This window comes from Dipodomys spectabilis, unplaced genomic scaffold (assembly GCF_019054845.1).
Source record: "Dipodomys spectabilis isolate Male_0828 unplaced genomic scaffold, ASM1905484v1 ptg000001l, whole genome shotgun sequence".
Classification (NCBI taxonomy): Eukaryota; Metazoa; Chordata; class Mammalia; order Rodentia; family Heteromyidae; genus Dipodomys; species Dipodomys spectabilis.
In genome coordinates, this window is record NW_024870678.1 from 10,404,101 (window position 1) to 10,429,968 (window position 25,868).

A 25,868-nucleotide genomic window follows, 5' to 3' on the forward strand; every position below is an offset into this window, starting at 1 on the left:
GTATCAGTTCTAAGAGTTTTTGGTGGCGTGTTGAGCATCCTTTTCATATAAGCAATAATTATCTATATTTTCCGTACTGAAAAATTAAAACAATTTAAAAGTTTTTGTTGATTCATTATGAGTAACAATTATATGGCTATTGTATAATATTATTCATGAAAACATAATTTACAAAACAAAAAAAAATCAATGGGAAGACTGACATTCTTACATTTTTGTGAACCTCCTTAATGTTTGCTTTACTAGCAGAGATCTGGATTCTCATAGACAGTTTAAATTCGATGCATTGTTACAAATTGTTTTAGATACAATATATAAGGAAAAGTTGCCCTTACACAGGTTGACAGTTGTTAAGATAAATTTTAGATAATGGTAATTTTTTGATATAGCAAAAAAACTTGACAGTGATTTTTAAAAGTTAAAGTTTTTCAAAGGCTAGATGGCTACAATGAGTGATTAGAGATTACACCAATAAATTTTTGTGTTCAGTTACAGACATATGTTCTGATTACCTTGTACTTTGAGTGAATATTTTTTATGCATGATTTTGTAATAGCACATAGTGCTTATTTGGAAAATAGTTTTTTTGAGCTATGCAGATATTCCAAATGTTGACACATTTCATTAAACAATATTTAAAAAAATCACGTTTGTTAATATCACCACACCAATCTCATCAGAAAACTAGTCAAGTCAAGCTCATTTGGCATTTACAAGTTCTCTATAATTTTAATTCTTCTTCTTCTTTTTTTTTTTTTTTTAGAAATTCCAAGTTTATCATCTTGGGTCCAAATATTGTCACTTTTTCTAGAAGTGACAGATTCATCTTTGAAAACATGCCTACCAATTACCAAAGTCTGAATAACCAGTTTTATTTTAGTTGTTCTTTCAAGTAAAGATGGTAATCCATGAAACAATAATGACAATAATCTCAATAACAGCCAAGAATCAGTACTAATCAACTAATAACAATAGTGTTGCAATTTATTCACATTAGAGCTTTTCTTCCAGGCAGATATGTTTTCATCATATAGCCACAGTGCATTTTGTATACTTTCATTTCATCACACAGAACATTACAGTGATGTGTATTCAAGGGCTAACATTTGCTAGAATCAATAATCATTTTACCGGTTCATTAAGAACTTTCATCAATGAAAGTGGCAGAGTACAATGAATGTTAGTACAATATGGTGCCTGCCTTGCTTTTGACTGATACAGTTCCACCCATCATGGCTCTTCAGTGAACAAGGCAGAATATCTCAAGATTATCCTAAACATATTTGACCTATGGATCCATGAAAGGTCTCAGTACTTCTAGTAATATGTAGACCACACTTAGGTCGCTGGCAAACTTCATGAGGGAAAAGTTTCAATAGCTTGGGCTTCCATTGCTACTACCACACTATTTTAGCACACTTTTTTTTTTCTACTAAATTGTCTCTCTTTTTGAGAGAGAGAATTTTTTCTCTTTTGCTTGTTTCATGAGACTAGATCTAGCCACGTAGTTAGTCTAGGCTGACCTGAACTCCCTATGCAGCCATGCTGGCCTCAGATTCCCAATCCGATTGCTTCATTCTCCCAAGTGATTAGATTATAGATGTGCATCCTTGCACCTGACTTTAATAAAATATTCTTTAAGGAAAGTACTTCTAATATAATAATAAGGCATAATAATTGATAATGTGATATTTTAATATGAGGCATAACCCAAACTAAAGTAAAATGTTAAGGCAGCACCAATACCCTAGCATAGCTAAACAAACCACTTAAGATTCTTCCCTTGCTTTCAACTACTATTTAATCTACCACTGTTTCTCAAAATAAGCTTATGAACATTTATTTCACCTACTCTGAATACTGGTTCTCGAAGTTGTCTGAAGTGAAGGCTTCTGGCATCCAAAGTTCTTGTATGATACTTAACTCCTACACTAAAGTAAATGTACTGGCAAGAAATCTTTATCTGGGAGCCTGAAGCATCGTTTGTTTGCTTTTCTAACTTCCCAACTCCACACTGAAAGAAAGACAATGTTAGGAAGTAGGATGATACGGCTATCTTTTTGTACAAGACCCTTCTCCTTAGCACAGAGGAGCACATTTTCCATCCACTCACATGACTCGCTCAGTATAGGCTGATGTCTCTCACCAACCTGAGTAGATCTTTGTTTTCTGAGATGAGTCATTTCAGAAATACTTCTATATTATCACACTTAAACTTATACATTGAGCTGGGCACTGCTGGCTCATGCCTGTAATCCTAGCTATTCAAGAAGCTAAATTGAGAATTGCAGCCCGGGGAAGTCAAGGCAAGTCTGTGAGACTCTTATTTCCAACAAAAAAGCCAGGAGTGAAGAAGTGGCTTAAGTGGTAGAGTGCTAGCTTTGAGCAAAAAAAGCTCACGAACAGCACCCAGGCTGAGTTCAAGCACCAGGACTGGCATATACATAAAAAAAGTATACAGTGAAATAACCTATCCATTTCCCTGGTAGCAAATCTGTTCTATGGCCAAAGGAACCAGTCCCCCCTTTTTTCTTTTTCTTTTAAACATTCCTCTACATAATCGGTGCTTCTTTTCTCTGCTACTAGCACAGTACTGTGATTACTAAGTGCTAAAGAAATGCTAATTTTTTGACTTACGTTGACCCCACTGTCCACTACTGGGGTTCAGATAGTTAGGGTAAAGGCCTTCTGGTTTTTCCAGTTTGTTTAATACTTTTCTAATATTCATTACCTACAAAATAAAAGAAATGTTAATATGAAATTCAAGAAAAGCCACATGCCATTCTTTCTTTAAAATATTTTTCACAATTTAGAAATGGACATAAATGATGTAAAGTTAGAACAATGAGAGCTTTCATCAACTTATTATAAAAATAATCACAGGAAATGAATATTTACACTTATGAGAAGAGACTCATGGGAACTCTTTCTGTTCCTCAGGCAGAAAGAATCTGTCATATAAATACATGGCAGAATAGGGCCCACTTACAAACAAAGAGGCCTTAAAATGAAACCTACCTTGTCTAAATCTTGGTCTTAGATAGTTTTGTCAGCCTCCAGAACTGTGAGAAATACATTCCTATGGTTTAGGTCACTCAGGTTGTGCATACATAGTTTAGAATTTGACTTGACTGAGAGAACTAGTATCAGACAGGAAGGGAGGGGACAAGCTGACTAGGTTAAGGTGGTACTGAAAAGTGGATGTAATTGAAGAGAATTTTAAAGATGCCAGAGAACAGTTCATGGAGAAATCTGGAGGGAAAATAACTTGAGCAGAGGAAGGAGTGAGTAGGAAAAGCTCCCGCGAAGAAAATGAGTTTGGTAAAGCCACAAAGGTGAGAGGTGAGGAAGCACTGGGGGAAAAAATCAGTAGCAAGGAAAAGTGTGAAGTGGGGTCCAGGACACAGGCCTTGTAGCCCACAGTAAAGCTTGACTCTATCCTTAAAATCAGGGAAGACGTGTGAAGCTAGCTTCTACAGAGTCCAGGTGAGAGAAGATGATGGGTCCTGGACCAGTGTGGCAGCCCAGGCAGTAAGATAGAATCAAAGGATTTCCTGATATATTAGACAAAGGCTTGACATCACTCTGTCTCAGTGACTGAGATCACTGTGCCTTGAGCCACTTTGTAGAAAGAAGTGAGACTTGAAGCCTGGAACAAAACAGGTCTGGGGGTTGAGTTTGAGGCATTTTAGTGGGGGTCTTGTCTATTAGTAGTGGATGTTAGATAAATGTTGGACAGTCTGAATTACAACTTCAGGGACAGGTTAATGGTTGGAGTTATCAATTTGGAGTTAATGGTATTGTGAGGACGTATAAAGCCAGTGGTATATGAAAAGACTGGAGGAGACAATGGGGGATACAAAAAGGAGGGACTAAGGTTTGCGTCCTAGGGCCTTCCAAAATTTACAGGTTGTGTGTTGGGTCTAACCAAGGAGACTGAGAAGGACGCATCCAAACCTCTAACAGGAAAGGAGGTAAACCAGGGGAGTTTTATAAGCACTGTTTTCATGAAGGAACTGCCAACCCTGTCCAATGCTGGCAGGGCAGGGGAGATGAATGGGAGGAGAACAGATAAGCAGTTTTGGCAATGTTGTGTTCTCAGGTCACTGAGATACATGTGGCCAGAGTGAAGCCCAAATGGGTGAAGCTTAAGAGAACAGCAACTCTTTGGAGGAATTTTGCTGAAAAGGGAGAACTTTAAAATTGAATAAAAGCTAGGATGAGTAGGAATGTATACAAATCTCAATGGGCTTCTTTACTGAAATGAGAAATCAATTCAACCTTCACCTCATATCATTATTGTATAGTAACGATACATGTAGTCTATATAATATTATATATATTTTAGGTGAAGTTAATGGAATCATACAGATGAAGTGAAACTTAAGGCACAGAGATTCACATGGGAAAGCCAGGTCCTCTCACCCTGAGTTAGATGGTGTCATGGAAAAGGTTGGGTTTGTGATTTCAGTAAAGGAAATGGGGAATGTTATAAAAGTACCTGAGGAGATATACAAACCTTGTTCTTTTTCATGTCCAGGATTATTAAAGTTCCCAGGGCAGAATATTGCTGCTCACAAGGGCTGTTTGCAAGAGAATCTCACCTTTTCAGCAAAGATGGGGTTTCCTGATAAGTGGCTCAAGTGCATAAACTCCAGATGCAGGGTTCCAAACTCTGCCAGAATACTGCTGCCTCCAGAGGCCCAGGGCCAGTTTCTCCCGATACCACTAAAGAGAAGACAAGAAAGAGTCATGAGTCTGATAATGTTCATTTTATATAGTAGAAGTAAAAGCTTTCCTTTCTAGTAATGGCATCTCAGCTAACAGTTCACTTTTTTAGCAGATCAACTCTCTTTTTTAAAAATTATCTTTAAGTAACAAGGAGTTGTCACTCAACGAAGTGGTTTATGCATATAGTGTATCTTGATCAGTGTCACCCTTTTGATCATCCTCTCCCAGCCTTCCCACCCCACCCGTCCCTTAATTTTCTTGATTTTGTAGGATATACACTGAATTAAATAGCTTACTCTTGTTAGTATATAACTAATCCTTGTGTTCTTGGGCTATCAGTTTTAGGTTTAGACTCAATAAAAATTAGTGCTGACTTAAGTTAGAAAGAAGTTGCTGTGTGCTTTATGTTCATTTGCAGATAAATGTTCTGGAAGGTACAGTTGCTATAAAGGGCTGTACAACTACTCCATGTAGAAGGTGAAACAAAATCAGACCAAAACATTCTCCTCACTGTCCAATCCAACACTGAGAACACTTTTAATTTCAGCCTGAGATTCTATGAAATGATAGACATTCACATTATATACAGTACAACATTGTACTGGGATACAAGATACATTTCAAGATTCATTAAATATATTGCTCTTTTCTATTTCTTCCCTCATTTTCTACACTTCATTTTTATGCGTTTTTATGTACTTTTTAGCATATCTGTTTTTCCTATCTTATTTAATCTACGCTCAAGGATACAAAAAATGACATTATATAGATATCAAACAGTCAAAGAAATAAGCTTCAAGTATTATTGTCTGATGGCTCATCTTGGAGAAACAATTTTTTAAAAGAGCTGGTCTTCCTAACAAGCAGGAGTCCCTGAGTCTAATCCCCAGCCATGCAACAAAACAAGACAAAAACCCCTGAGCTAGTCTTTATAAATATACACACAAATGTGCTAACACAAAATGACTCTTACGGTCACACACAAACTCTTGGCTACTTTATTTTTTGGGAATCATTTAAAAATACCAGTACATATATGGAAACTCAAATACAAAATAATTACTCTCTTGATGAACAAATTCTCTGATATCTACAATACGCATTTTGGTTTCAGTTCAGATGTGCATTTATTGTGTGCAATTTGCAATAAATACCTATGGCGTTGGGGTACAAGAATGATAATGATAATACATCATTATTTTCTCAAGATTTTAAAGTTCAGTGGGTAAGAATGATCTAAGCATAAGTAATTCCTATAGAACACAATGGCAAGATAAATGCTAGAAGAGTGCCACCAGCACCTAAAGCCAGGACACACTAACACTGCAGGATCATACAACACTTCTTCAAGGAGATACTGGAGTTTGACTGTTGAAGGATAGGAACTGTTGAGAGGACAGAGCAGGGAGAGAGAGAACCTAGCCATGGAGAGAATTCCAAGCAGAAGGCAGATTCTGATACTAGTGAGTAGCGGGAAGGGAAGAGCTCAGGTAAGAAGGCTGTAGTGAAAGTTGAGCCCAGCAAGGTCAATGGAACTCTTCCTTCCCTCTCTTTCCAAGGTAGATCCCACATAAATGCTGCCAACAAGGATCCTCTAAAATTCCTAGCCAGCCTTCTTTGATGGGTAAACACTGTCAGTCCTGTCGTTTCCTCTGCCACCAGGCTATTGAAGAATGCCAAAGAACAGGAAAACCAGGGACAGCCAGTCCTAAAATCCTGGGGGCTTATTTTTTGTCCTTTTTTAAAGTAAAATTCAGATTTTGTGCTAAAAAATGGGTATAAAGTATACCTAATGAGAGCACACAGGGAAAACCAAGCCTGCAAAGAACTGAAAAATCATACATCCATGTATAAAAGACAGGTCCTAAATTTTGGGTTCGGGAAATGAGAATCAGTTTTATTTTCATAGTTGGCACAGATAAAAACAACCTCGAGTCATCCTAATGAGATGAACAGGACTTTCAAATTTTATTCACATATGGAAATACACATAGTAATTGGCCATTAATTTCCCATGATGCATCAAAATTTTAATGCACGCATTCCATCACTGAGCAAAGTCAATAACCTATTAAGCAAAACTACGAACTTCTATGTTATGGAGAAGTATTAAAAACAAAAGTGCAACTATACAACAGGACTGGGGAAAGAGGAGATGATGACTTCATCTTGGAGAAGGAAGAAAATAGGGCAGGCTGAGAAACGTCCAGTCCATCTCCCAATTTTTAGGGACTTTTTTTTTCAGTTTAGGAGACTGGCATATTTAGTGGCATACTCAGACGTGAAGGTTAAGGAATATAAATGCACTACATAAGACGCAAGCCAGGCATTGCGGCATATGCCTGGAATAACGGCTACTTAGGAAGGAGAGGCTAAACGATCACAAGTTGGAGCAAGGACAGCAAGACACTGGCATAAAAACAATATAAAACTAAAATGATAGTAATAATAACACTAATGGAACTGAGGGTAAAAGAAGAACTTCCTGGGCTGGGTATCTGTGAGGTGAGTAAGGGAAGAGGAGAGGGCACTGGAAGGTGTGGAAGGTGAGTACATTACACACACACACACACACACACACACACACACACACACACACACACACACACACACACACACACACACACACACACATGAAGATAGCATAATGAAATCCATTATGCTGTGGGTGGATAATGGGGGCCTGAACTTGGCCAAAGTCTACTGTACACATCCATGGAATTATCAATGAAAGCCTTTTGTTACAACTGATGTATGCTAATAGAAACTTCAGAATCTCACCAAGCAGTGCACACAGAATATACATTTTATTGTTTATAAACTGTATCTGGATGAAGATTTTTACAAACTTTAAATTACCAAAAAAAAAATTATTCTTTTTGGTCAGTCCTGGGGCCTGAACTCTGGGCCTGGGCGCTGTCCCTCAGCTCTTATCCTCAGCACTCTACCACTTGAGCCACAGCACCACTTCTGGCTTTTTTTTGCTTATGTGGTGCTGAGGAATCAAACCCAGGGCCTCATGCATGGAAGGCAAGCACTCTACCAATGATCCACCTTCCCAGCCCCCCAATGTTTTTAAAAGTGCTAGGGTATACCTCAAGTGGTAGAGCACTTGACTAGCAAGTACAAAGCTTCACTAGTGTATAAACAACAAGAAAAAAAAAAACAAGTCAAATTTACATTCATGTACTTCCTGATGTTTATGTAGTGAAGCAAAAGAAAACTAGAGACAGTGAACATTTTTAACATTAGAAAATTAAGAAATGAAAGCTATATATTCTTGCTTCCTTTCTTATGTGCTTCATATCAGAAGAATAGTGTTATTTTCTTTCACTGTTTTAATTATGTGAGGACCACAAACATGAAAAGCACACTTCATGCTCACAGACAATAGGCTGGGCTTAAATACATGGTGACACTTTTCTGCAAGGATGGCTTTGGTTACCATCTAACTTACATTCTGTCTTTGACCTACAGAATTAATGTATTTCCGTAAAATTATTTATAAGACATATGGTTGTACTGGATCTTAAATATGGCCCCAAATGGCTCAACAAATCAGGGCACCCCTCCAGGTAGATATTACATAAGGTCACTTATACCCTCATAGGCAAAGCTACAGAGACACTCAGATAAGACTTGTAGAGAACATGGATATGCATGACAGATCATGACAGCTATGACAATGTGTGTCAGGGAAATGACTATCTCCAGGCAGGAAGGCAGAGTCAAAAATCAACTTGGGTCTTGTCTCACACAAGGAACTAGATTCACAGAATTATTTACTTTTTTGTTCCTCTTCGTGACAAATGTTATTTTCTGGACATTACTGTGGTATGCATTTGTACAAATCCTTCAGGCAGTGGTCCATGAATAAAAAGGGATATAAATAAAATAGCATAATTTTCTCTCTTATTTTATTATAATGAAATTTAACAATATAGAAAACGTCACATGACCATGGTGGGTCAGGTTTGCAATATGAGACACTTTAAATACATGAAGCTATGGTTACAATTCAGACTTCCAGTGTACAAGCACTTGGAAATAGGTACATCCTTCACCAAGCTAGGCTGGGAATATGAGGTCCAACAGTGTAGCAGCATGGTGTCTAAGGTATTTTTGTCTCTAAGTTCTGTCGATTGGAGAAGCTACATATTTGTAAAGCTCAAACATTGATTTGGATGGTGGGCATTTGGTGTTAGAATGGTAGGTCTATGACCAAGAATAAAATGAGTACAGAGACGGTTTGGCTGTTTGGCCTAGGATAAAGGGTATCCTGGGCATTGCATTACCAAGAGCCAGACAAATGCCAAAATGACTCATCTCTGGAAGTTAAAATGTCTTTAACTTCGTTTCCATCATTGCAGTATTTTAAAAGGCACTGTGGTGTTCTTTAACTGGTCTATTTAATAAAGACTCATATTCTGTGAAACTATTTTGAAGACAAAATAATACTCTGTATCCAGAAACTATGAGATCTATCAGATGAGAGGATAGGATATTTAAATGTTTTAAACATTGTTATAAGCCAGAATGAGGAGTGGGAGCAAAGAAATGCATACCCCAAAATCAATTAGCACGATCTGGGTAGCTGCCAAGTGTGCCTTAAAGAATCCCGGTACAGATGATGGTTGTATTATTCCAACTTTATTTGTTTCCACTACTGTCCTTAGTTCTTCCTTTTAAGCAAGAATACTATTTAGTATACATGCTTTACTTAGCTTAAAATTTCAGTATTTGACAAAAGTAACCACTTTTAGCTCTTGCAACTAGAAATATTTTAAAAGAATGGGGTCATTAAGATTCTTTTGAAAATGTAGAATGATGTTTTTGTTTCTTTCCAAATTATAATTTGAATGTAGTTTGTTAGCTTTGTCTCTTTATCCCATTGTAGTCAAAAGCAAGAAAGTATAATTATTTATTGACTTCATAGCTCTGATAAGCTTTATATGCTTTTCCCTCTATCTCTTGGGAACAGTTAATGGAACTAAAGGAAGGAACTACAGCACTAATGGTGCCATTCCATTTACATCTGAATCCCAGGGGAGAGCTGCTAACTCCTTTCCTAGAGCCTTTAAAGACTCAAGTAGCAGGAGGATTGTTCTAGATTGATGGTGCACCCTATCAAAATAAGCTTGAATCGAGATAACTAAAGAGTCATATGTTATAGCGATTACCTAGGTAAAATTTGGATCATATATTTGGAAACCTAACATAATCAAGTGCAACAAATAAAAAATTTATAAGACAGAAACAATTTTAAGACAGAAACAATTTTAAAAGTTGCCACTGGGTATCTAAACAAAACATTAAATACTTTTGCAGTCTTGATTAGCTATGACTTTTAATTTGCTTGCTAGTCCATACAACATGGAAAAGAATTTTCATTGAAGTATCAAGAATAATTTCTTTTTTTGACGATTTTTGCCTGAGTAATTTCTGATTAGCTCATCAGTGAACACACTCTCTGCAAGTTCGCAGTCCCCAAAATAGTTTACTCCTCGGGATGATGGATTTATTAATTTTTGGAAAAAAACCAGCCTCCATATTCTACATGTTTTAATTGTAAAGCCTTGCTCATATATAAAATGGGATAGTGCACAGGGATATTTTATTCAAAAGAGGAAATGATCTGATATTATTCTTTTTAGAGGTTAGCACAAAGTGGAAAAGAATAATTAGAGGGGGGGCTGGGAAGGTGGCTCAGTGGTAGAGCGCTTGCCTTGCATGCATGAGGCCCTGGGTTTGATTCCTCAGCACCACATAAGCAAAAAAGAAAAAAGCCAGAAGTGATGCTGAGGCTCAAGTGGTAGAGCGCTAGCCTTGAGCTGAAGAGCTGAAGGACAGCGCCCAGGCTCAGAGTTCAGTCCTCATGACCGACAAAAAAAAAGAAAAAAAAAAAAGAAATTTCATGAATGTTTCATTTAGCTGTATTCCCAAAGCGAACTGATTTTTGAAGGGAAGTAATTCCAGCCTCACTTACAAATGTCTTCTTCCTAAAAAGGCACTGAGAGTGTGGAGCTGTCAAGTTCACAGTCTAAAAGAACTCATTCAGAATTGGACAAACAATACGAGGGGACTGTCATAACATACTACTGGAGCTCATGACTCCAATAGCCAACTTAGGCAGACCTTTTCCTCAGGGACAAGGTGGCTAATATAGGGTGTCCATCCACTGACAACTCATAATCTACAGCCACTGCCTCTAAGCAGCAGCGAGTAGTTGGTTAAATTATCAAAGAATTTTAATAATTAAACTTTTAAACCAATGACTGAATAATGCTTAAAATTAGCCATATCTTGTACAATCTCAGCATGGACAGTTATTTTAGACAGTTGAAACTGAACACTTACTATTTTAGGTTATCTTAATTCTATTGTCTTTGCACCTGGCTTTCTCTGGAATTGTCGGGGAAGCAGAGGGTTTGTTACAAAAACAGAAAATAACATTCTCTAAGTGATACCTAATGTCTGTGGGGTCCCAACATGTCACAATCATCTTCTCCCTACAACTGTTATAAACTAACCAGGCAGTTACTGAAGAAAACTGTCATATCTTACCACAAAGTTCACGAAACCCCACCAAAAAGCTAGCCCAACTGAGGGAAATGCATTTTGGTGCATTTAGGTATGTGTGTATGCATTCACACTTACTTCATTTACCTAAGGAAACAAAAGGATATTCCACACATTGATTTACATATACATTGCATTTTCTATATGAATCAATATACACTATAACCACTGTTAAGTGCATAGTATCAATCTGAATATGTTCTGATTTATTAAAAAAAACAGCCTACTGAAAAATGACATTAATTTGTCCCCCCCCCCTCCAACCAGTTCAGTGGTGTGTACAGTTTTCTTTGTAAAGCTCATTTTCTGAAAAAATGTCTACATAGCTTCCAGCTGGAAGATGGTAAAGTTTAATTGTCTAAACTGAAGATTTGGGAATGGGTGTGAGAGGTAATAAGTGCCCACTGTTTACGGAGTTACAACTCTTGGGATGCGTTAAACCTATTTTTGGTAGGTTACCACATCAAGTCTTTCAAAACTGGAGAGGGGTAATTTCATCCATATATTCCCATCTAGACAAATAAACCTAGATTAATAAATCTCAAGGTGGAATAGAAAGAGTGTAGTCCAACTTCAGATATGGTAACCTACTAATCCAATTTTCTAGAAATCTTCTTAAAATTCCCTCTTACTGTGATTTTTGAGACCAACATTCCATTATTCTAGGAGTGTAACACATAATACGTGCTAACATAGTAATGAAAATATCACGACGTCGATGACATGTGCTATGCTTGTTTATCACTGTGTCTGCCTTTCATTCTATGGGTCTGTGGATCACAAACTATATGAAATCAGTACAGACTCCAGGCTTCTCACCTTTGCCAAATTTGCTTCCATGGTCCTTTGCTGGAATCCAAGTAACCAGAACTGCTTATTCCACTTGCTTTACGCACTAGTACAATCAACCCCAACGTTTACAACACTACCAAGGAACAGAGGTGCCCAATCCATGCTTAATTTAATGCAATTAATACACAAAAACAAGAGTTGTATCGATGGCTCACAGTCTACATTTACTTTTAAATACTATGATCCCACATCTACTATTACATGCAGGTGACCTCTGACAGCTGACTTAAGAAAAATATTCTTCAGGATGATATTTTGGATTACTGTCACATACTTGAAATGGTCTGAAGTTGTGATCTGTTATTGCTAAGGTACAATTAAATGAGTAAAGTAAGAATAGGGTGGTAAATTCTTTTTTAATACATTTTTTATTGTATAAGGTGGTAAATTCTTCTGTAGTTTAAATTTTATTCAAATAAAATGACTTTAATTTTGAATTTATGTACTTCTGATTTTTGTGATAAATTTTACCTTTTTTCTTTGAATGAAATAATGATGGTAGTTTTTTGTTTTTCTTATATAGTCAATGAAACAAAATCCCTGGCCCCTAAAACTCGTCTGTTTGATAATAATTGGGTAACTTTTTGTAAGGACATATTTCAAAATTATAGTTATTAATATATATTAATTGTACAAACTAATGGGCTGCATTGTGAGATTCTCATATATACATACATTATGCTTTGATCACGTCTGGGCTCCCTTCTAGTAATTAGGGAAACTCTATGAGCTACTCCATGAAAGTTAAAGTCTGGCATCATTCATCTTAGGGCTGCTGAAGCTATGGACTGACTGAAAAGAAAAGTTTACTATCCATTTCGCCCAAACTTATGATCTTTGAGATTAATTCTGAGGAATATCAGGACACTTTTAAATTATTCTGTTCAGCAGGTTAAAAGATAAACACTTTGGGGATGCACCATGACAAACTCAGTGAGCGAGACTGAACTAGTCTGTCATCTCTAATGGACTGTTACGTGCCAGTTACTATGTTATACAAACATCAGGCACAATAGGAAACATACTCACATATTTTTAAGGTCAAATTGGGCCTTCTATAAAATCTGGAGGTAGAGAATATGAAATGCAGTTCAATTAAGTTTTTGTCCCCACAGCTGAGTGGATAACAAACTATTTTTAGTGAACCATTCCTGCCCTTCCTATGGGCACTCTTCAGCTAAGAAATCAAATGGGTTTTAAATTCTTTTGTCTTGTATTTTAGTTTATCTGATTTGGGGAGGGAAAGTGAAAGGGACAAAGTATGAACTAAATCAGCAGTTATACTCACTAGACACTACCTTGGAAATGAACTACCCAACTTGGAGGGAGAGGAGGAGAGTTTTGAGGGAATAAACTGGGAGAAAATGAGGGTAGGGGTGACACTGTTCAAAAAAATCTCAATAGTTGACTTATGTATCACCTTTACAATAAAAATTTTACAAATGAATTTGTATAAAATAAAGTGAACTGCTTTATAATGCACACTGATATCCAGTTAGCAGATTCTTAGTGAAGGACTTTTCTAAACATTAAACCACTTGGGAATAATTGAAGATATTCTTTGATAAATTAGTTACCAGTACATTTCTGAATGGACAATAAATTGTATCTAAGGCAAGATCTGTAAAATGAGTGCTAAATTAAAGAATCTATAGTGACAAAATGTAAATACTGTAATTGCTATTCAAATTCCCAAGTGATTATAAGTTAATCACAAGAAAGCTCAAGAAGCAGATGATGTTTAGATAATCAGGGCCAATAATTAGAGTGCTCTTTTAAAGATGCATTATGTAAACTTAGATACTTCTTTTAGCATCTAACATAAATCCTACCAACCAAGAGAAATAGGATAGTTGATTATACCACCTTGTAATTTAGTATGGTAGTTTTCCTTAAGACTTGAACTTTTATGTAGGAAGCAACACATAGTTAAGCCATGTACACATGGCTTGCAGTAAAAAGATGCTGGGAAGAAAGCTACCATGATATTTCATTTTCTTGTTTCTGCTTTCTGCCCATAGCTATGGTTTGGAGGCTGTTGAACTTTTTTTTGGCTGCTACTGGGTCTTGAATTCTGGACCTCGGTGCTGTCTCTGAGCTTTTCTTGCTCAAGGCTAGTGCTCTAGAAGCAACAGTGCTGTGACTTTTTCTATGTAGTTATTGGAGATAAGAGTCTTATAGAACTTTCCTGCCCAGGCTGGCTTTGAACCAATCTCAGATCTCAGTCTCCTGAGTAGCTAGGATTAGAGGCGTGAGCCACTGGCGCCCAATATGTTGCATAATTTTAAAAGCCGAAGATTAGACACAAATTTGATAACAAAATGAAGAGGAAAGAGGAAAAGTCAATTACAAAGACAGGTATTCTCAATTGTCTAAATAGGGATACAGGTAGACCCATTGAAACAATGAGATGTACAAGACGTTATGTCGAAAAATGAACTTTACAACTTTAGTGCGGGGGGGATGGGGGTGGGGGGAGAATTGGGGGGACGGGGTGGGGGAGATGGGAAGGGATGGTGAGGGGAAACAAAGTAGAAGGCAACAATGCTTGATAAGAAACGTACTCATTATTTTGCTCATGTAATTGTAACCCCTCTGTATGGTATTTTCACAACAACAAAAAAAATAAAGACAAGTATTCTCAATAGAACATGAACTACTAAAATGAACTCAATGAATGCTCTGTTTGGCCCTCAGCATTACCCTTATAGGAAATCCAGTCACTGCTATAGGATGATCTGTATATCAGTAGCTACTGCCATGTTGTGATGTCTGCAATGTTTAACTTTTCATGCTCAGCTTTCCTTCTTAACTAGAAAGTTAGCAGGGAGTGAATGCTATTTCTTTACTACTACCTCTTCTCCAAATCAAGATTTACATAATTTGATAACTGCTGAAATTACATGTGACAGCAGTTAATCATTTCTAACATATTACAATAATCTTTAATACTTTCTATTAAATTCATGAACAACTCTAAGTAAGGTTTATTACTCATAGTTAAATATTTCACGTGAATTGACAACTTACATGTTTGCACATTTTCAATGATTAGATTCTCTATATTATTAGAAAAAGACTGAAAATATAATTAAATTCCAATAACTTGTACATGGTAAGAATAATCAAGATGCATTAGTCTAGGTGCTTGAACTTTTTTTTTTTTCGTCATGGGGCTTGGACTCTGGGTCTGGGTGCTTTCCCTCAGCTCTTCAGCTCAAGGTAAGCCCTCTACCACTTAAGCCACAGTGCCACTTCCAGTTTTCTGGTGGTTAATTAGAGATAAGAGTCTCATAGACTTTTCTGCCCGGAGTGGCTTTGAACTGCGATCCTCAGATCTCAGTCTCCTGAGTAGCTACGATTACAGGTGTGAACCACTGGCACTTGGCATGCTTGAACTTTTGGTAGTTGATAATATTAATATTTAAAAATAATATAAAGGACTAAGGCACTGGCTGGTAAAATTCCATAATAAAATTACATATTTTCTAGAAGAAATAGTTTAGTTTAACAGACATAATTGAATTGTACTAAAAAACTTTAAGGTGTGTTCGCTTTGCAAAAGGCAAAACAAATGATGGTGTTACTATGTATGCATTTTGTGATTGAAGATTATCCTCATCATTTTATATTTAAGGAAGTATTTAAATTAATGCCAGTCCTGAATATAATTAGCATCTAGTAACTTTACTTAATTTTTCAGAAAACATGATAAAGAGTTAAAATGAAACACTACTTTTTGAAATCAGAAGTAATAATCATTTTCATTTTGCCTTTGCAAAATAATGAAGGAAAAAAAACCCAGAACGTTCTTTCTTTATTTCCTGCTAGTGGTGTTTGGACTTTATGTGACACTAGAGAAAGGTACAAAGCAGAGTGAAAGGAATTTTATGTTAATAATTAGGCCCCAAACATTGGTTCTTAACCACAGGAAATGTAGACTAGTAATTTGAGTCTCTTAAGAGAAGAGTATGAAATAGAAAGTGTAAGCTTTGGACAAATTATATCAGAGTAAGGCATTACCGCCACCCCATTCCAATCTGGTTTGAAATGGACTGATTTGAAGTAAAACGGTAGATTCCAGAGTTTCACAGAGTGGGTCTATTCTTGGTACAAAATATCTTGTGTTTGTGATGAATGTCTTCTGTTTCCTTGAATGTCAATTTAAGAGCAATAATGATGTTTCTGAGCTATTTTTCCCCTTCATTTGAAATGAAAATGCCTTCTTAGATCCCATGAGGAAAATACACCTTCTTAAAATTTCAGATTACCTACTTCAGTTAATAGCAGAATGTCAATTTGAAAAATGGCACAAATATCTTGTAATGTGAAGTGCTAAGAAGAAAATACAACAGGATATAATAGAGATGGATGGGCAATTCCTTTCGATCAACTTATTGGTAAGAACACAGAGAAGGGGGCATCTTCAAGCTGAGACCAGAAACAATCGTGTGACCCTGAGGATAACTCCTCCAAGAGCCCCAAGATGGGCATGACTCTGCCATGTATGACAATGGAAAGCTGGTGGGTATGGCTGCAAGACAGGGAGGGGATCCAGTACCAGGAAGCCCAGCTCATGCAAGGCCCATAGACAGGAGCGAGCATTTGGACTTACTCTAAGTGCAAGGGAATGGGGAAGAGGAAGATAATATCTAGTTTGAATTTTAAAAAGTCACTTTATACACCATGGGAAAAGAGTACATGAAAGCAAGACAGGAAGGAAATAAGTGAACAGTTGCCCAGACAAGAGACAGATGGTGGAGGCCTGGGCTTGTCTAATAGAGATGGACAGACAGAGAGATTTGGCTATGTCCTGCATATAAAGAGTTGTCAGGAAGAATTGGATTTGGGGATAAGGTTAGACAGAAATAAAGAATTTCCTGTGTTTTACCTCCAGCAGCTGAGTGAATAGTGACGGCATTTAAGAAAATGGAAAAGTGAGATAGTAAGCAGAATGATGAAGACAAGTGTGATTCTGTCTTTCAGACTTTGCTGTAAGAACTATCATTCACAATTATAAGGAGAAGGCCCAGTCTGAGCATTTAAAATTTCCTTTGCTATTTTATCATAAAGATCAATTTGTTCAATTTGAGAGACAGCTTATTGGCACTGGCTTTTCAGAAATCATACAAAATATAAAAATAACATGCACATGGCAAAATTAAAGAGATACAAAAGATTATAGGAAAGAAGCAAGTCTGCCTTGCACCCCAGTTACCACAGATCATTTCTGAGTAGATGCCATCAGCAATTTTAATGAAATCTTCCCCCAAAAGTTACTAGAGTAAGATGGTTAATCTTAATTGTGAACTTGATTGGATTGAGAAATGCCTAAGAGAGTGGAAAAGCCCAACTCTGAGTATGTCTTGCCAGGGTGTTTCTGGAGATGATTAGAACATGAGGGCTTTAGCTTAATGAATGGATTAATCAATTCACTACAAAGTGGCACTATAGGGGGGGGTGGTTGATTTCATGAAAGGCAGTAGGTGGAGCCTGGGTGTTGAAGATGGAAGGTCACTGACGGCATGTCCTTGTGGGTTATATCTTGCTCTGGTCCCTTGTTTTTCTCCTCTGCTTCCAGGCTTCTGTAAGTCAACCAGCTCAGAAATGTCATACCCTGCCTGCCATAACTGATACCTCTGAACCCAGGAGCCAATATAAATAATTCACCTCTTAAGCTAATTCAGTGAGGTATTTGTTCGCAAAAAGTAAGTAATACACTTTTATGAAAAAGTGAAGTACCTTGTTATACCTTATTAAAATCACCCAATAGTCCACTGTGTGAGTGTACAATGACTTTAACATTTTTCTTTTGTTTCTTCTAGCTTTGATATCTGACACAGGTTGTTGCATGAGTAGGTCTGGAGGACCTAAGGCCATAAAGTATATATTTACAATTTAATAAACAAACATTATATAACTGTGATTATGTCTTTCAGACTTCTCTATAATAACCATCATTCATAATTATAGGGAGAAAGCTCAAACCGAGCATTTAAAATTTGTGCCAATACATATTCTCTCTACGTGTTAGTTACTCACTGATGAGGCATTTGTCAATTTTTTTTAAAGCTTGATATCTCTGCTATGTAAAAAGTAATATCTTAATGCTGCTTTAAGTTCCAATATGCATAATGGCCAATGCAGTTTTTTCTTAGTACTGTCTTATGAACTTCTCTCTCTCCCTCCCTCTCTTTCTCTCTGTCTGTGTCTGTGTCTCTGTCTGCATCTCTGTCTCTGAGACTTTGGGGCTGCTTAGAGATAGACTCAAACAAATGCACTTTGCATTATGAGATGGGCATGGGCAAATAGAGGCTAACGCTGGATTGTTTGAGTTTAAATATAAAGTGTCCACCTAAAGGTTTGTGTGTTGAAGGCTTGGTCCTCATGCAAAGATCAGCCCTGATCATGAGAACTGACTTAATCACTGGCTTAATTCACTGATAGAGTAACAATCGGATGCCTTTATTGGAAGACTGGTAGAACCAGGAGGTGGGATCTGATTGAGGATGCAGGACACTAGTGGTACATCTTGTATCCTGTTGGTATATCTTGTCCTTGTTCCTTTCTGTATCTTTCTGCTTACTGCCTGCCTGGAGATGAGCAGCTTCCTCAGTCAAATATTCCTGCCACCATGATGCTCTGCCTTGCCAGAGACCCAAAGCATAGGCTCATAGGCCAAGACTTCTGAAAACCATGAGCTGAAGTGATCAGTACCACCTTCAAGTTGTCTTTCTCAGGGAGTTTTTCACAGGGATGGAAGACTGATGAAGACATATAGATCAAAACTTCGTTATTTTTAATAAGACAGAGCTATGTTACACACATTGCTGGGCAACATGCCTGTCTCAATTAGGAGCTCATTGCAGGCAGCTTTCTAGGATAATCATTTTTAGCAGCTGCATAATAATATTCCATGTAATGTATAATCATATTTTATTAAACCAGTTCTCTACTGATAAACAGGTAGCCCTCCCTCTAAAAAAAATTAAAAAGTTACAATCATGCCACATTAACTGTGACATTTTCGCAGAGCTTTTATGTATTAAGAAGATTTGTATTATCTAGCCTGTTTTACAGTTTTTCCCCCCCTCTATTTGTAGTCTGTTGATTTTAGTCTTTGTTGTCATGCTAATTTTTATTTGGTAAGATTTTCCCATACTTCCCTCTGTACTGTAGATGTTCTGGGTTTGGTTCCCCATTTAGAAAGCCCTTTCTCCTCACCCAAGATATTTAAAAAAATCCTAAAAGTCTAGTTAGAATGTATATATTATATGTATATAATATATAATCAATTATTGTATATTATATTATATATATTAGAATGTATAAATAAGCATTCAATTTAGGTTTTCTGCTAACAGACTTTTGCTTTTCACTATAATGTACTTTCATCCTTTCTCTTTACTTCTCCCTCTCCCCCGCACTGCCCCCCTGTCCTGGAGCTTGAACTCAACAACAGGACTCTTTCCCTAAGCTTCTTTGCTCAAGGCTAGTACTGTGCCACTTGAGCCACAGCTCTACCTCTGGCTTTTTGGTGGTTAATTAGGAGACAAGACACTCATGTGCTTTCCTTCCTCAGCTGGCTTTGAACCACAATCCTCAGATCTCAACCTACTAAATAGTGAAGATTTCAGAAATGAGCCACCAGTGCCCGACTTATATACTTTCTGTTCAAGTTTCACCTGTTCAATAACTTACCTTATCATGGCTATGAATAGTTAATTATCTTAAAATTAATTTCGTTTTAGCATTTCATTCTCCTTTGGATCTTACTGATAAAGTTCACTGATTTATTTCTTCCTTGTGAAGGTTTAGTAGTTTTGTCAATATTTCCCATTAAGTGAGGAGAGAAAAGTGGTTGCATTTAAGTAGTGGAGAACATTTTATCCAGAAGAATAGACAGCAGAGAAGTTGAAAGTAAATCAGAGAACAAGTCAAATAACCATTCCACATTTTATTTATGTATTTAGAGAATTTTCAGGTATGGCCTTGGGCAAGTCCTTTAAGTTTTTGCAGGTAGTAATTTCCTTATGTATGAAACAAAGTAACCCACCCTGTAGACTTTCAGATAGATGACACAGGACATACATACAAGCTAGGTTTTTAAAAACACAAGGTTCAGCCCAGAAAATATATTTTTATCTTTCTTAGATTAAGCAACTGACATTTAGCTATCCAAGAGAAATCTGTTTTTCTTTCTTTTTTTGTTTTTTCTTGTCAATTTTAGAGATGTGTATTCAATAAAAATAAATTCACCAAATGTTCACTTGGAGATAAAAATTACAGCACAAGTAGTAATGAAACAAAGATAAGATTTAAAGATGTTTTAAAAATGCTACTGTTGAGGGTTTAGCTCCCATTTTCCTGCAAAGGAAGCAGGAAATGTTTTCCTCTTTTTTTTTCTTTCTATTTTCCCCTACTTTAACTAAATTATACTAAAATAAAACCTTACTAAAACTTAAAAAACTGCTAGGGTTAGCAGCCAATTTTCTTAAAGCAATCAAATTGTCTAAACAACTACCAAATAGGCAGCATTTAAAGAAAACTCTTCAAGAAATCTTCTAGAAAAAGATAACTTTAGGCCAGGGGCCAGTGGCTCATGCCTGTAATCCTAGCTACTCAGGAGGCTGAGGTCTGAGGATAGCAGTTCAAAGCCACCTGGGCAGGAAACTCCATGAGACTCTTATCTCTAATAAACCACTAGAAAACTGGAAGTGGTGCTGTGGCTCAAGCAATAGAGCACTCGCCTTGAGCTGAAGAGTGCAGGGACAGCGCCCAGACCCAGAGTTCAAGCCCCACAACTGAGAGATAACTTTAAAAATACTTCAAGCTGGGCACTAGTGGCCCATGCTGGTAATCCTGAGATTTGACTGAGATTTGACAATTGTAGTTCAAAGCCAGATCAGTCAGGAAAGTGTGTGAAACTCTTATCTCCAATAAACTACTCAGAAAAAGCCAGAAGTGGTGCCGCAGCTCTAGTGGTAGAGCTTTAGTTTTGAGTACAAAGAGGCTTAGGGACAGTGTCCAGTGCCCAGATCCTGAGTTCAAGCTCCAGGACCGGAAAAAATAAAAAGAAAGATAAATAATGCTGCAATAAACATAGTTGTGCTGGTAGCTATAGTATGGTCTTGTTTGTGATCATTTGGGTAAATGCCCAAAAGTGGAATTGCTGGGTCATAAGGGAGCGCTATGTGGCGTCTTTTGAGGAACCTCCATACTGCTTTCCAAAGTGGTTGAACAGCTACACTCCCACCAACAATGCAGTAGGGTTTCCTTCTGGCCACATCCCCTCCAGCATCTGTTGTTATTAGAGTTCTTGATTATAGATATTCTAACTGGTGTAAGGTGGAATCTCAATGTTGTTTGATTTGCATTTCTTTTATGGCTAGAAAGGTTGAGCATTTTTTTTTTGGGGGGCCCGGTTGTGGGGCCTGAACTCTGGGCCTGGGCACTGTCCCTCAGCTCTTCAGCTCAAGGCTAGCGCTCTACCACTTAAGCCACCTTCCTAGCTCCGAGCATTTCTTCATATGTCTATTGACCATTCTTATTTCCTCTTCAGAGAAGTTTCTCTTTAAGTCTTTTGTTTATTGGGCAGTTGTTTCTTTGAGGATTTGTTGTTGAGGGATTTAATTTTTTGAGTTCCAAGTATATTTTAGATATGAGACCCTTATCCGTTGTATGGCTAGTGAAGATCTTCTCTCAGTCCATGGGCTTTTTTTTTTATTGATCTTTCTATTGATCTATGTCCTTTGCCATGCAGAAGCTCTGCAGCTTCATACAATCCCATTTATCCAACCTTTCTTTGATTGTTGTGATTCTGGATCTCTATTAAGAAAATTTCGGCCCGTGCCTAGGAGACGTAGGGTTTCTCCTATTCCTTCTTGTAATATTTTCAGGGTGTCTGCTTTGACTTCGAGGTCTTTGATCCATTTGGAGTTGATTCTGGTGCAGGGTGATATATAACGATCTAACTTTAGTTTTCTACAGGTATTTAACCAATTTTGCCAGCACCATTTACTGAAGAGACTGTCTTTCTTCCATTTTATTTTTTTTTTATCTCCCTTATTGAAGAATTAGGTGGCTATAGGTCTGTGGGTTCATTTCTGGGTTTTCAATTCTATTCTATTGGTCCTAAGGTCTGTTCTTGTGCCACTACCAAACTGTTTTGATTACTATGGTTTGTAGTAGAGGTTGAAATTTGGTATTGATATTCCTCCAGCACTATTCTTTCTGTTAAAGATCATTTTTGCTATTCGGGGTCTTTTATTGTTCCATATGAATTTTTGGATTGCTTCCTCTATTTCACTGAAGAATGAGGTTGGAATATTGATAGGTATCACATTGAGTTTGTAGATAGCCTTGGGAAGTATTGCCATTTTCATGATGCTGATCCTTCTAATCCAGGAGCATGGGAGGTTTTTCCACTTTCTAAGTTCTGCTTTGATTTCCTTTTTCAGATTTTTAAAGTTTTCCTCATAGAGGTCCTCAGTAGATGAATGGATCAAGAAAATGTGGTATATATATAAATATATATGTATATATATACATATATATATATATATATATATACACACACATACATACATACAATGGAATTCTATGCCTCCATCAGAAAGAATGACATCACCCCATTTATTAGGAAATGGAAAGACTTGGAAAAAATTATATTAAGTGAAGTAAGCCAGGCCCAAAGAAACATAGGTCCCACACTTTCCCTTATTTGCAATAACTAGTATATGTCTAGGTCAAGCAGAAAAGGTCAAAAGCTATGTACATATGACAAGATAAGATGATGTTAAGCAAAATGAATCCCAAGATAGGGACACAAGTGGTTTTTTCTTTCTTGCTATTGTTCCTAATGTATTTATAATGTACCATGTGATTTTTTTGTTTCTTTGTATGATCCTCCCCCACAGTATAACCCGTTTCCACTGCATTTGATTCCAGTGCCATGAATCTTGTATATACACTTCTCTAGCTTGGGGAGGGGAAGGGAAAAAAAATGCTCAAATAGGGATACAGGTTGACCCATTCTAACAATGACACTATGTTGAAAAACAAACTTTACAATTTAGGTGGGGAGGGGTAAAAGGGGGAAGGGTGGAGTGTAGTTGTGGAGGTGGGAAGGAAGGGATGGTAGAGGAAAAGCAAAGGAAGAGGTAACAATGCTTGATAGGAAATGTACTCATTACCTTGCTCATGTACCTATAACCCCTCTGTACAGTATTTTTACAATAAAAAACATTTTAAAAAAAGAAAGAAAAAAGAAAAAGAAAAATCTTCAAATATTCAAATATTTACACAGAGTCATATATATATATATATATATATATATATTTAATATAAAGGCAAGTAAAACCTTTTTTGGTGATTCTTAATCTACTTGAATAGATTTCATATGACTAGACATCACATTTTTCTGTAAAGCTGCCAAAGAACTATTTGTCTTTGTAGAATTACCATTCCAAAAAATTAATAATTTATTTATTGTACTGGTACTGGGCCAGTACAATAAAGAACTCAGGGCCTCAGACTTGGTAGGCAGATACTCTGCCACTAGAGCCATGCTCTCAACCTTTTTGCTTCAGTTATTTTTCAGATAGGATCTCAGGCTTCTTCCTCTGGCCCATTTTGGACTATGGTCCTCTTAACCTTCTCTATCTGAATAGCTAGATTACAGATGTGAACCATGATTCCTAGCTTATTGGCTGAGATGGAATCTCACTAGCATTTTGTTCAGATTGGCCTTCCAATTTCCTTCTCCTGAGTGTCTGGAATACCTGGCAAAAATTCATTCGCTTTTGAGTATCTGTATATATAGTAAAAAAAATATGTTTTTAAATTATTCCCTACTGGAACAAGACTTTTACCAAATATTCCTTTTAGAGTGATTTCCAAAAGCCTACCACATAAATCTTTCTTAGGCCTAAACCTGTGCATTACAACTACTTTACTACAGACAACAGATCACGCTTATATAGGACATTACGGTTTTCTTAGTTGTTGATCCAAATGATGAATTAAATTAATGAATTAAACATAATATATAGCTTAATGTTTAATCCAAAAGAGTAAATATTTAATAAGTCAGGAATTTATTTGGTAACTTTGAAGAGATATTGATTAATCTGTAATTTAATTAAAAATTACTTTCATCTAGTGTCCTATTGACATGTATCTTGGTTGGTTTCTCATTAGAATTACCTGTAAATAGGGCTGGAGATAACGCTTAGGGGTGGATCACCTGCCTAGAGTGCATAAGATCCTGGATTCAATCCCCAATACCAAAAAAAAATAATGCAAAGAAACAACCACTCTTAAGGGCTAAAGACCTTAAGAGAGAACTCTTTAAAGAGAAAATATAAATGGCCAAGAGACACATAAAGAATTGCTCAACATCTCTGGCTATAAAAGAAATGCAAATCAAAACAACATTGAGATTCTACCTTCCACCAGTTAGAATGGCTATAATCAAGAAATCAAACAACAACAGATGTTGGAGAGGGTGTGGACAGAAGGGAACCTTACTGCATTGTTGGTGGGAGTGCAAACTTGTTCAACCACTCTGGAAAGCAGTGTGGAGATTCCTCAAAAGACTCCACATAGAGCTCCCCTATGACCCAGCAATCCCACTTTTGGAAATTTACCCAAATGACCACAAACAAGGCCATACTAAAGCCACCAGTATGATGATGTTCATTGCAGCATTATTTACCTTAGCCAAGAAATGGAAGCAACCCAAATGCCCCTCCGGAGATGAATGGATCCTTTACACAGGAGAATTCTATGCTTCCATCAGAAAGAATAACATTGTTCCATTCATGAGGAAATGGAAAGACTTGGAAAAAATTACATTAAGTGAAGTAAGCCAGACCCAAAGTAAAGTAGGTTGTATGATCTCCCTCATTTGTAAGAACTAGAATATATATATATATATATATATATATATATATATATATATATATGATATTCTTAACAGGGGTTCTCAATAAACCCAACTGCTTAGTGCATATGATTATATATAATGAAACATATCAACATGAACCCCAACTTATGGAAATAAGAGGTTTTTATTAGACCCTGTATGTAGTTTGTTCTTTTTTCTCTATAATTTTATTTTTTCTTTCTTCGTTTCTTTTAGTTTTTTGTACCTCAGGTTTTGCATAATAGACAATGCAATATGTGGAAGGGAGAGGGAATCATATAAACAGTAGGACAATGGGTGAACCACAGAACATTGATACTCAATATGATGTTGGATATGACATTACAACTTGCGGAGGGGACAGGGAGAGATAAATGGGAGATAATGAGGGATAGGGTAAAAATGACTAAAAACAAATGTACTTATTGCCTTACTTATATAACTGTAACCTCCCTACTCATCACCTTTTCAATAAAAATAAATAAAATAAAAAATACCCCCCCCCCCAAATACACACATACATACTTCATCTGGCAATATATAAACAATGGTGTTACCAATGCTAAAAATTCCAGTCCTAAACAGGACAGTGATGGCTTATACCTATAATCCAAGCTAAGCAGGAGGCTGAGATCTGAGGATGGCAGCTCAAAGCTAGCCCAGGCAGGAAAAACCACATGACTTAATTCTAATTAACCATCCAAAAACTGAAATTGGAGCTGTAGCTCAAGTGGTAGAACACAAGCCTTGAGCACAAAAGCTCAGAGACAGTGCCCAG

General features: G+C 36.8%; 1 protein-coding gene across 2 annotated transcripts in view; it reads right to left on the reverse strand.

Annotated features, from left to right (window-relative positions):
• Man1a1 (mannosidase alpha class 1A member 1) overlaps positions 1 to 25,868 on the reverse strand; it is a 159,327-nt gene that overhangs the window by 17,705 nt on the left and 115,754 nt on the right. For both annotated transcript variants that reach the window (XM_042667279.1, XM_042667335.1), the window contains exons 6-7: positions 4,605 to 4,728; positions 2,638 to 2,731 (exon numbers count right to left, since the gene is read on the reverse strand). In XM_042667279.1, the coding sequence (XP_042523213.1) occupies positions 2,638 to 2,731; positions 4,605 to 4,728 (218 nt within the window). The remainder of the gene's footprint in view (positions 1 to 2,637; positions 2,732 to 4,604; positions 4,729 to 25,868) is intronic.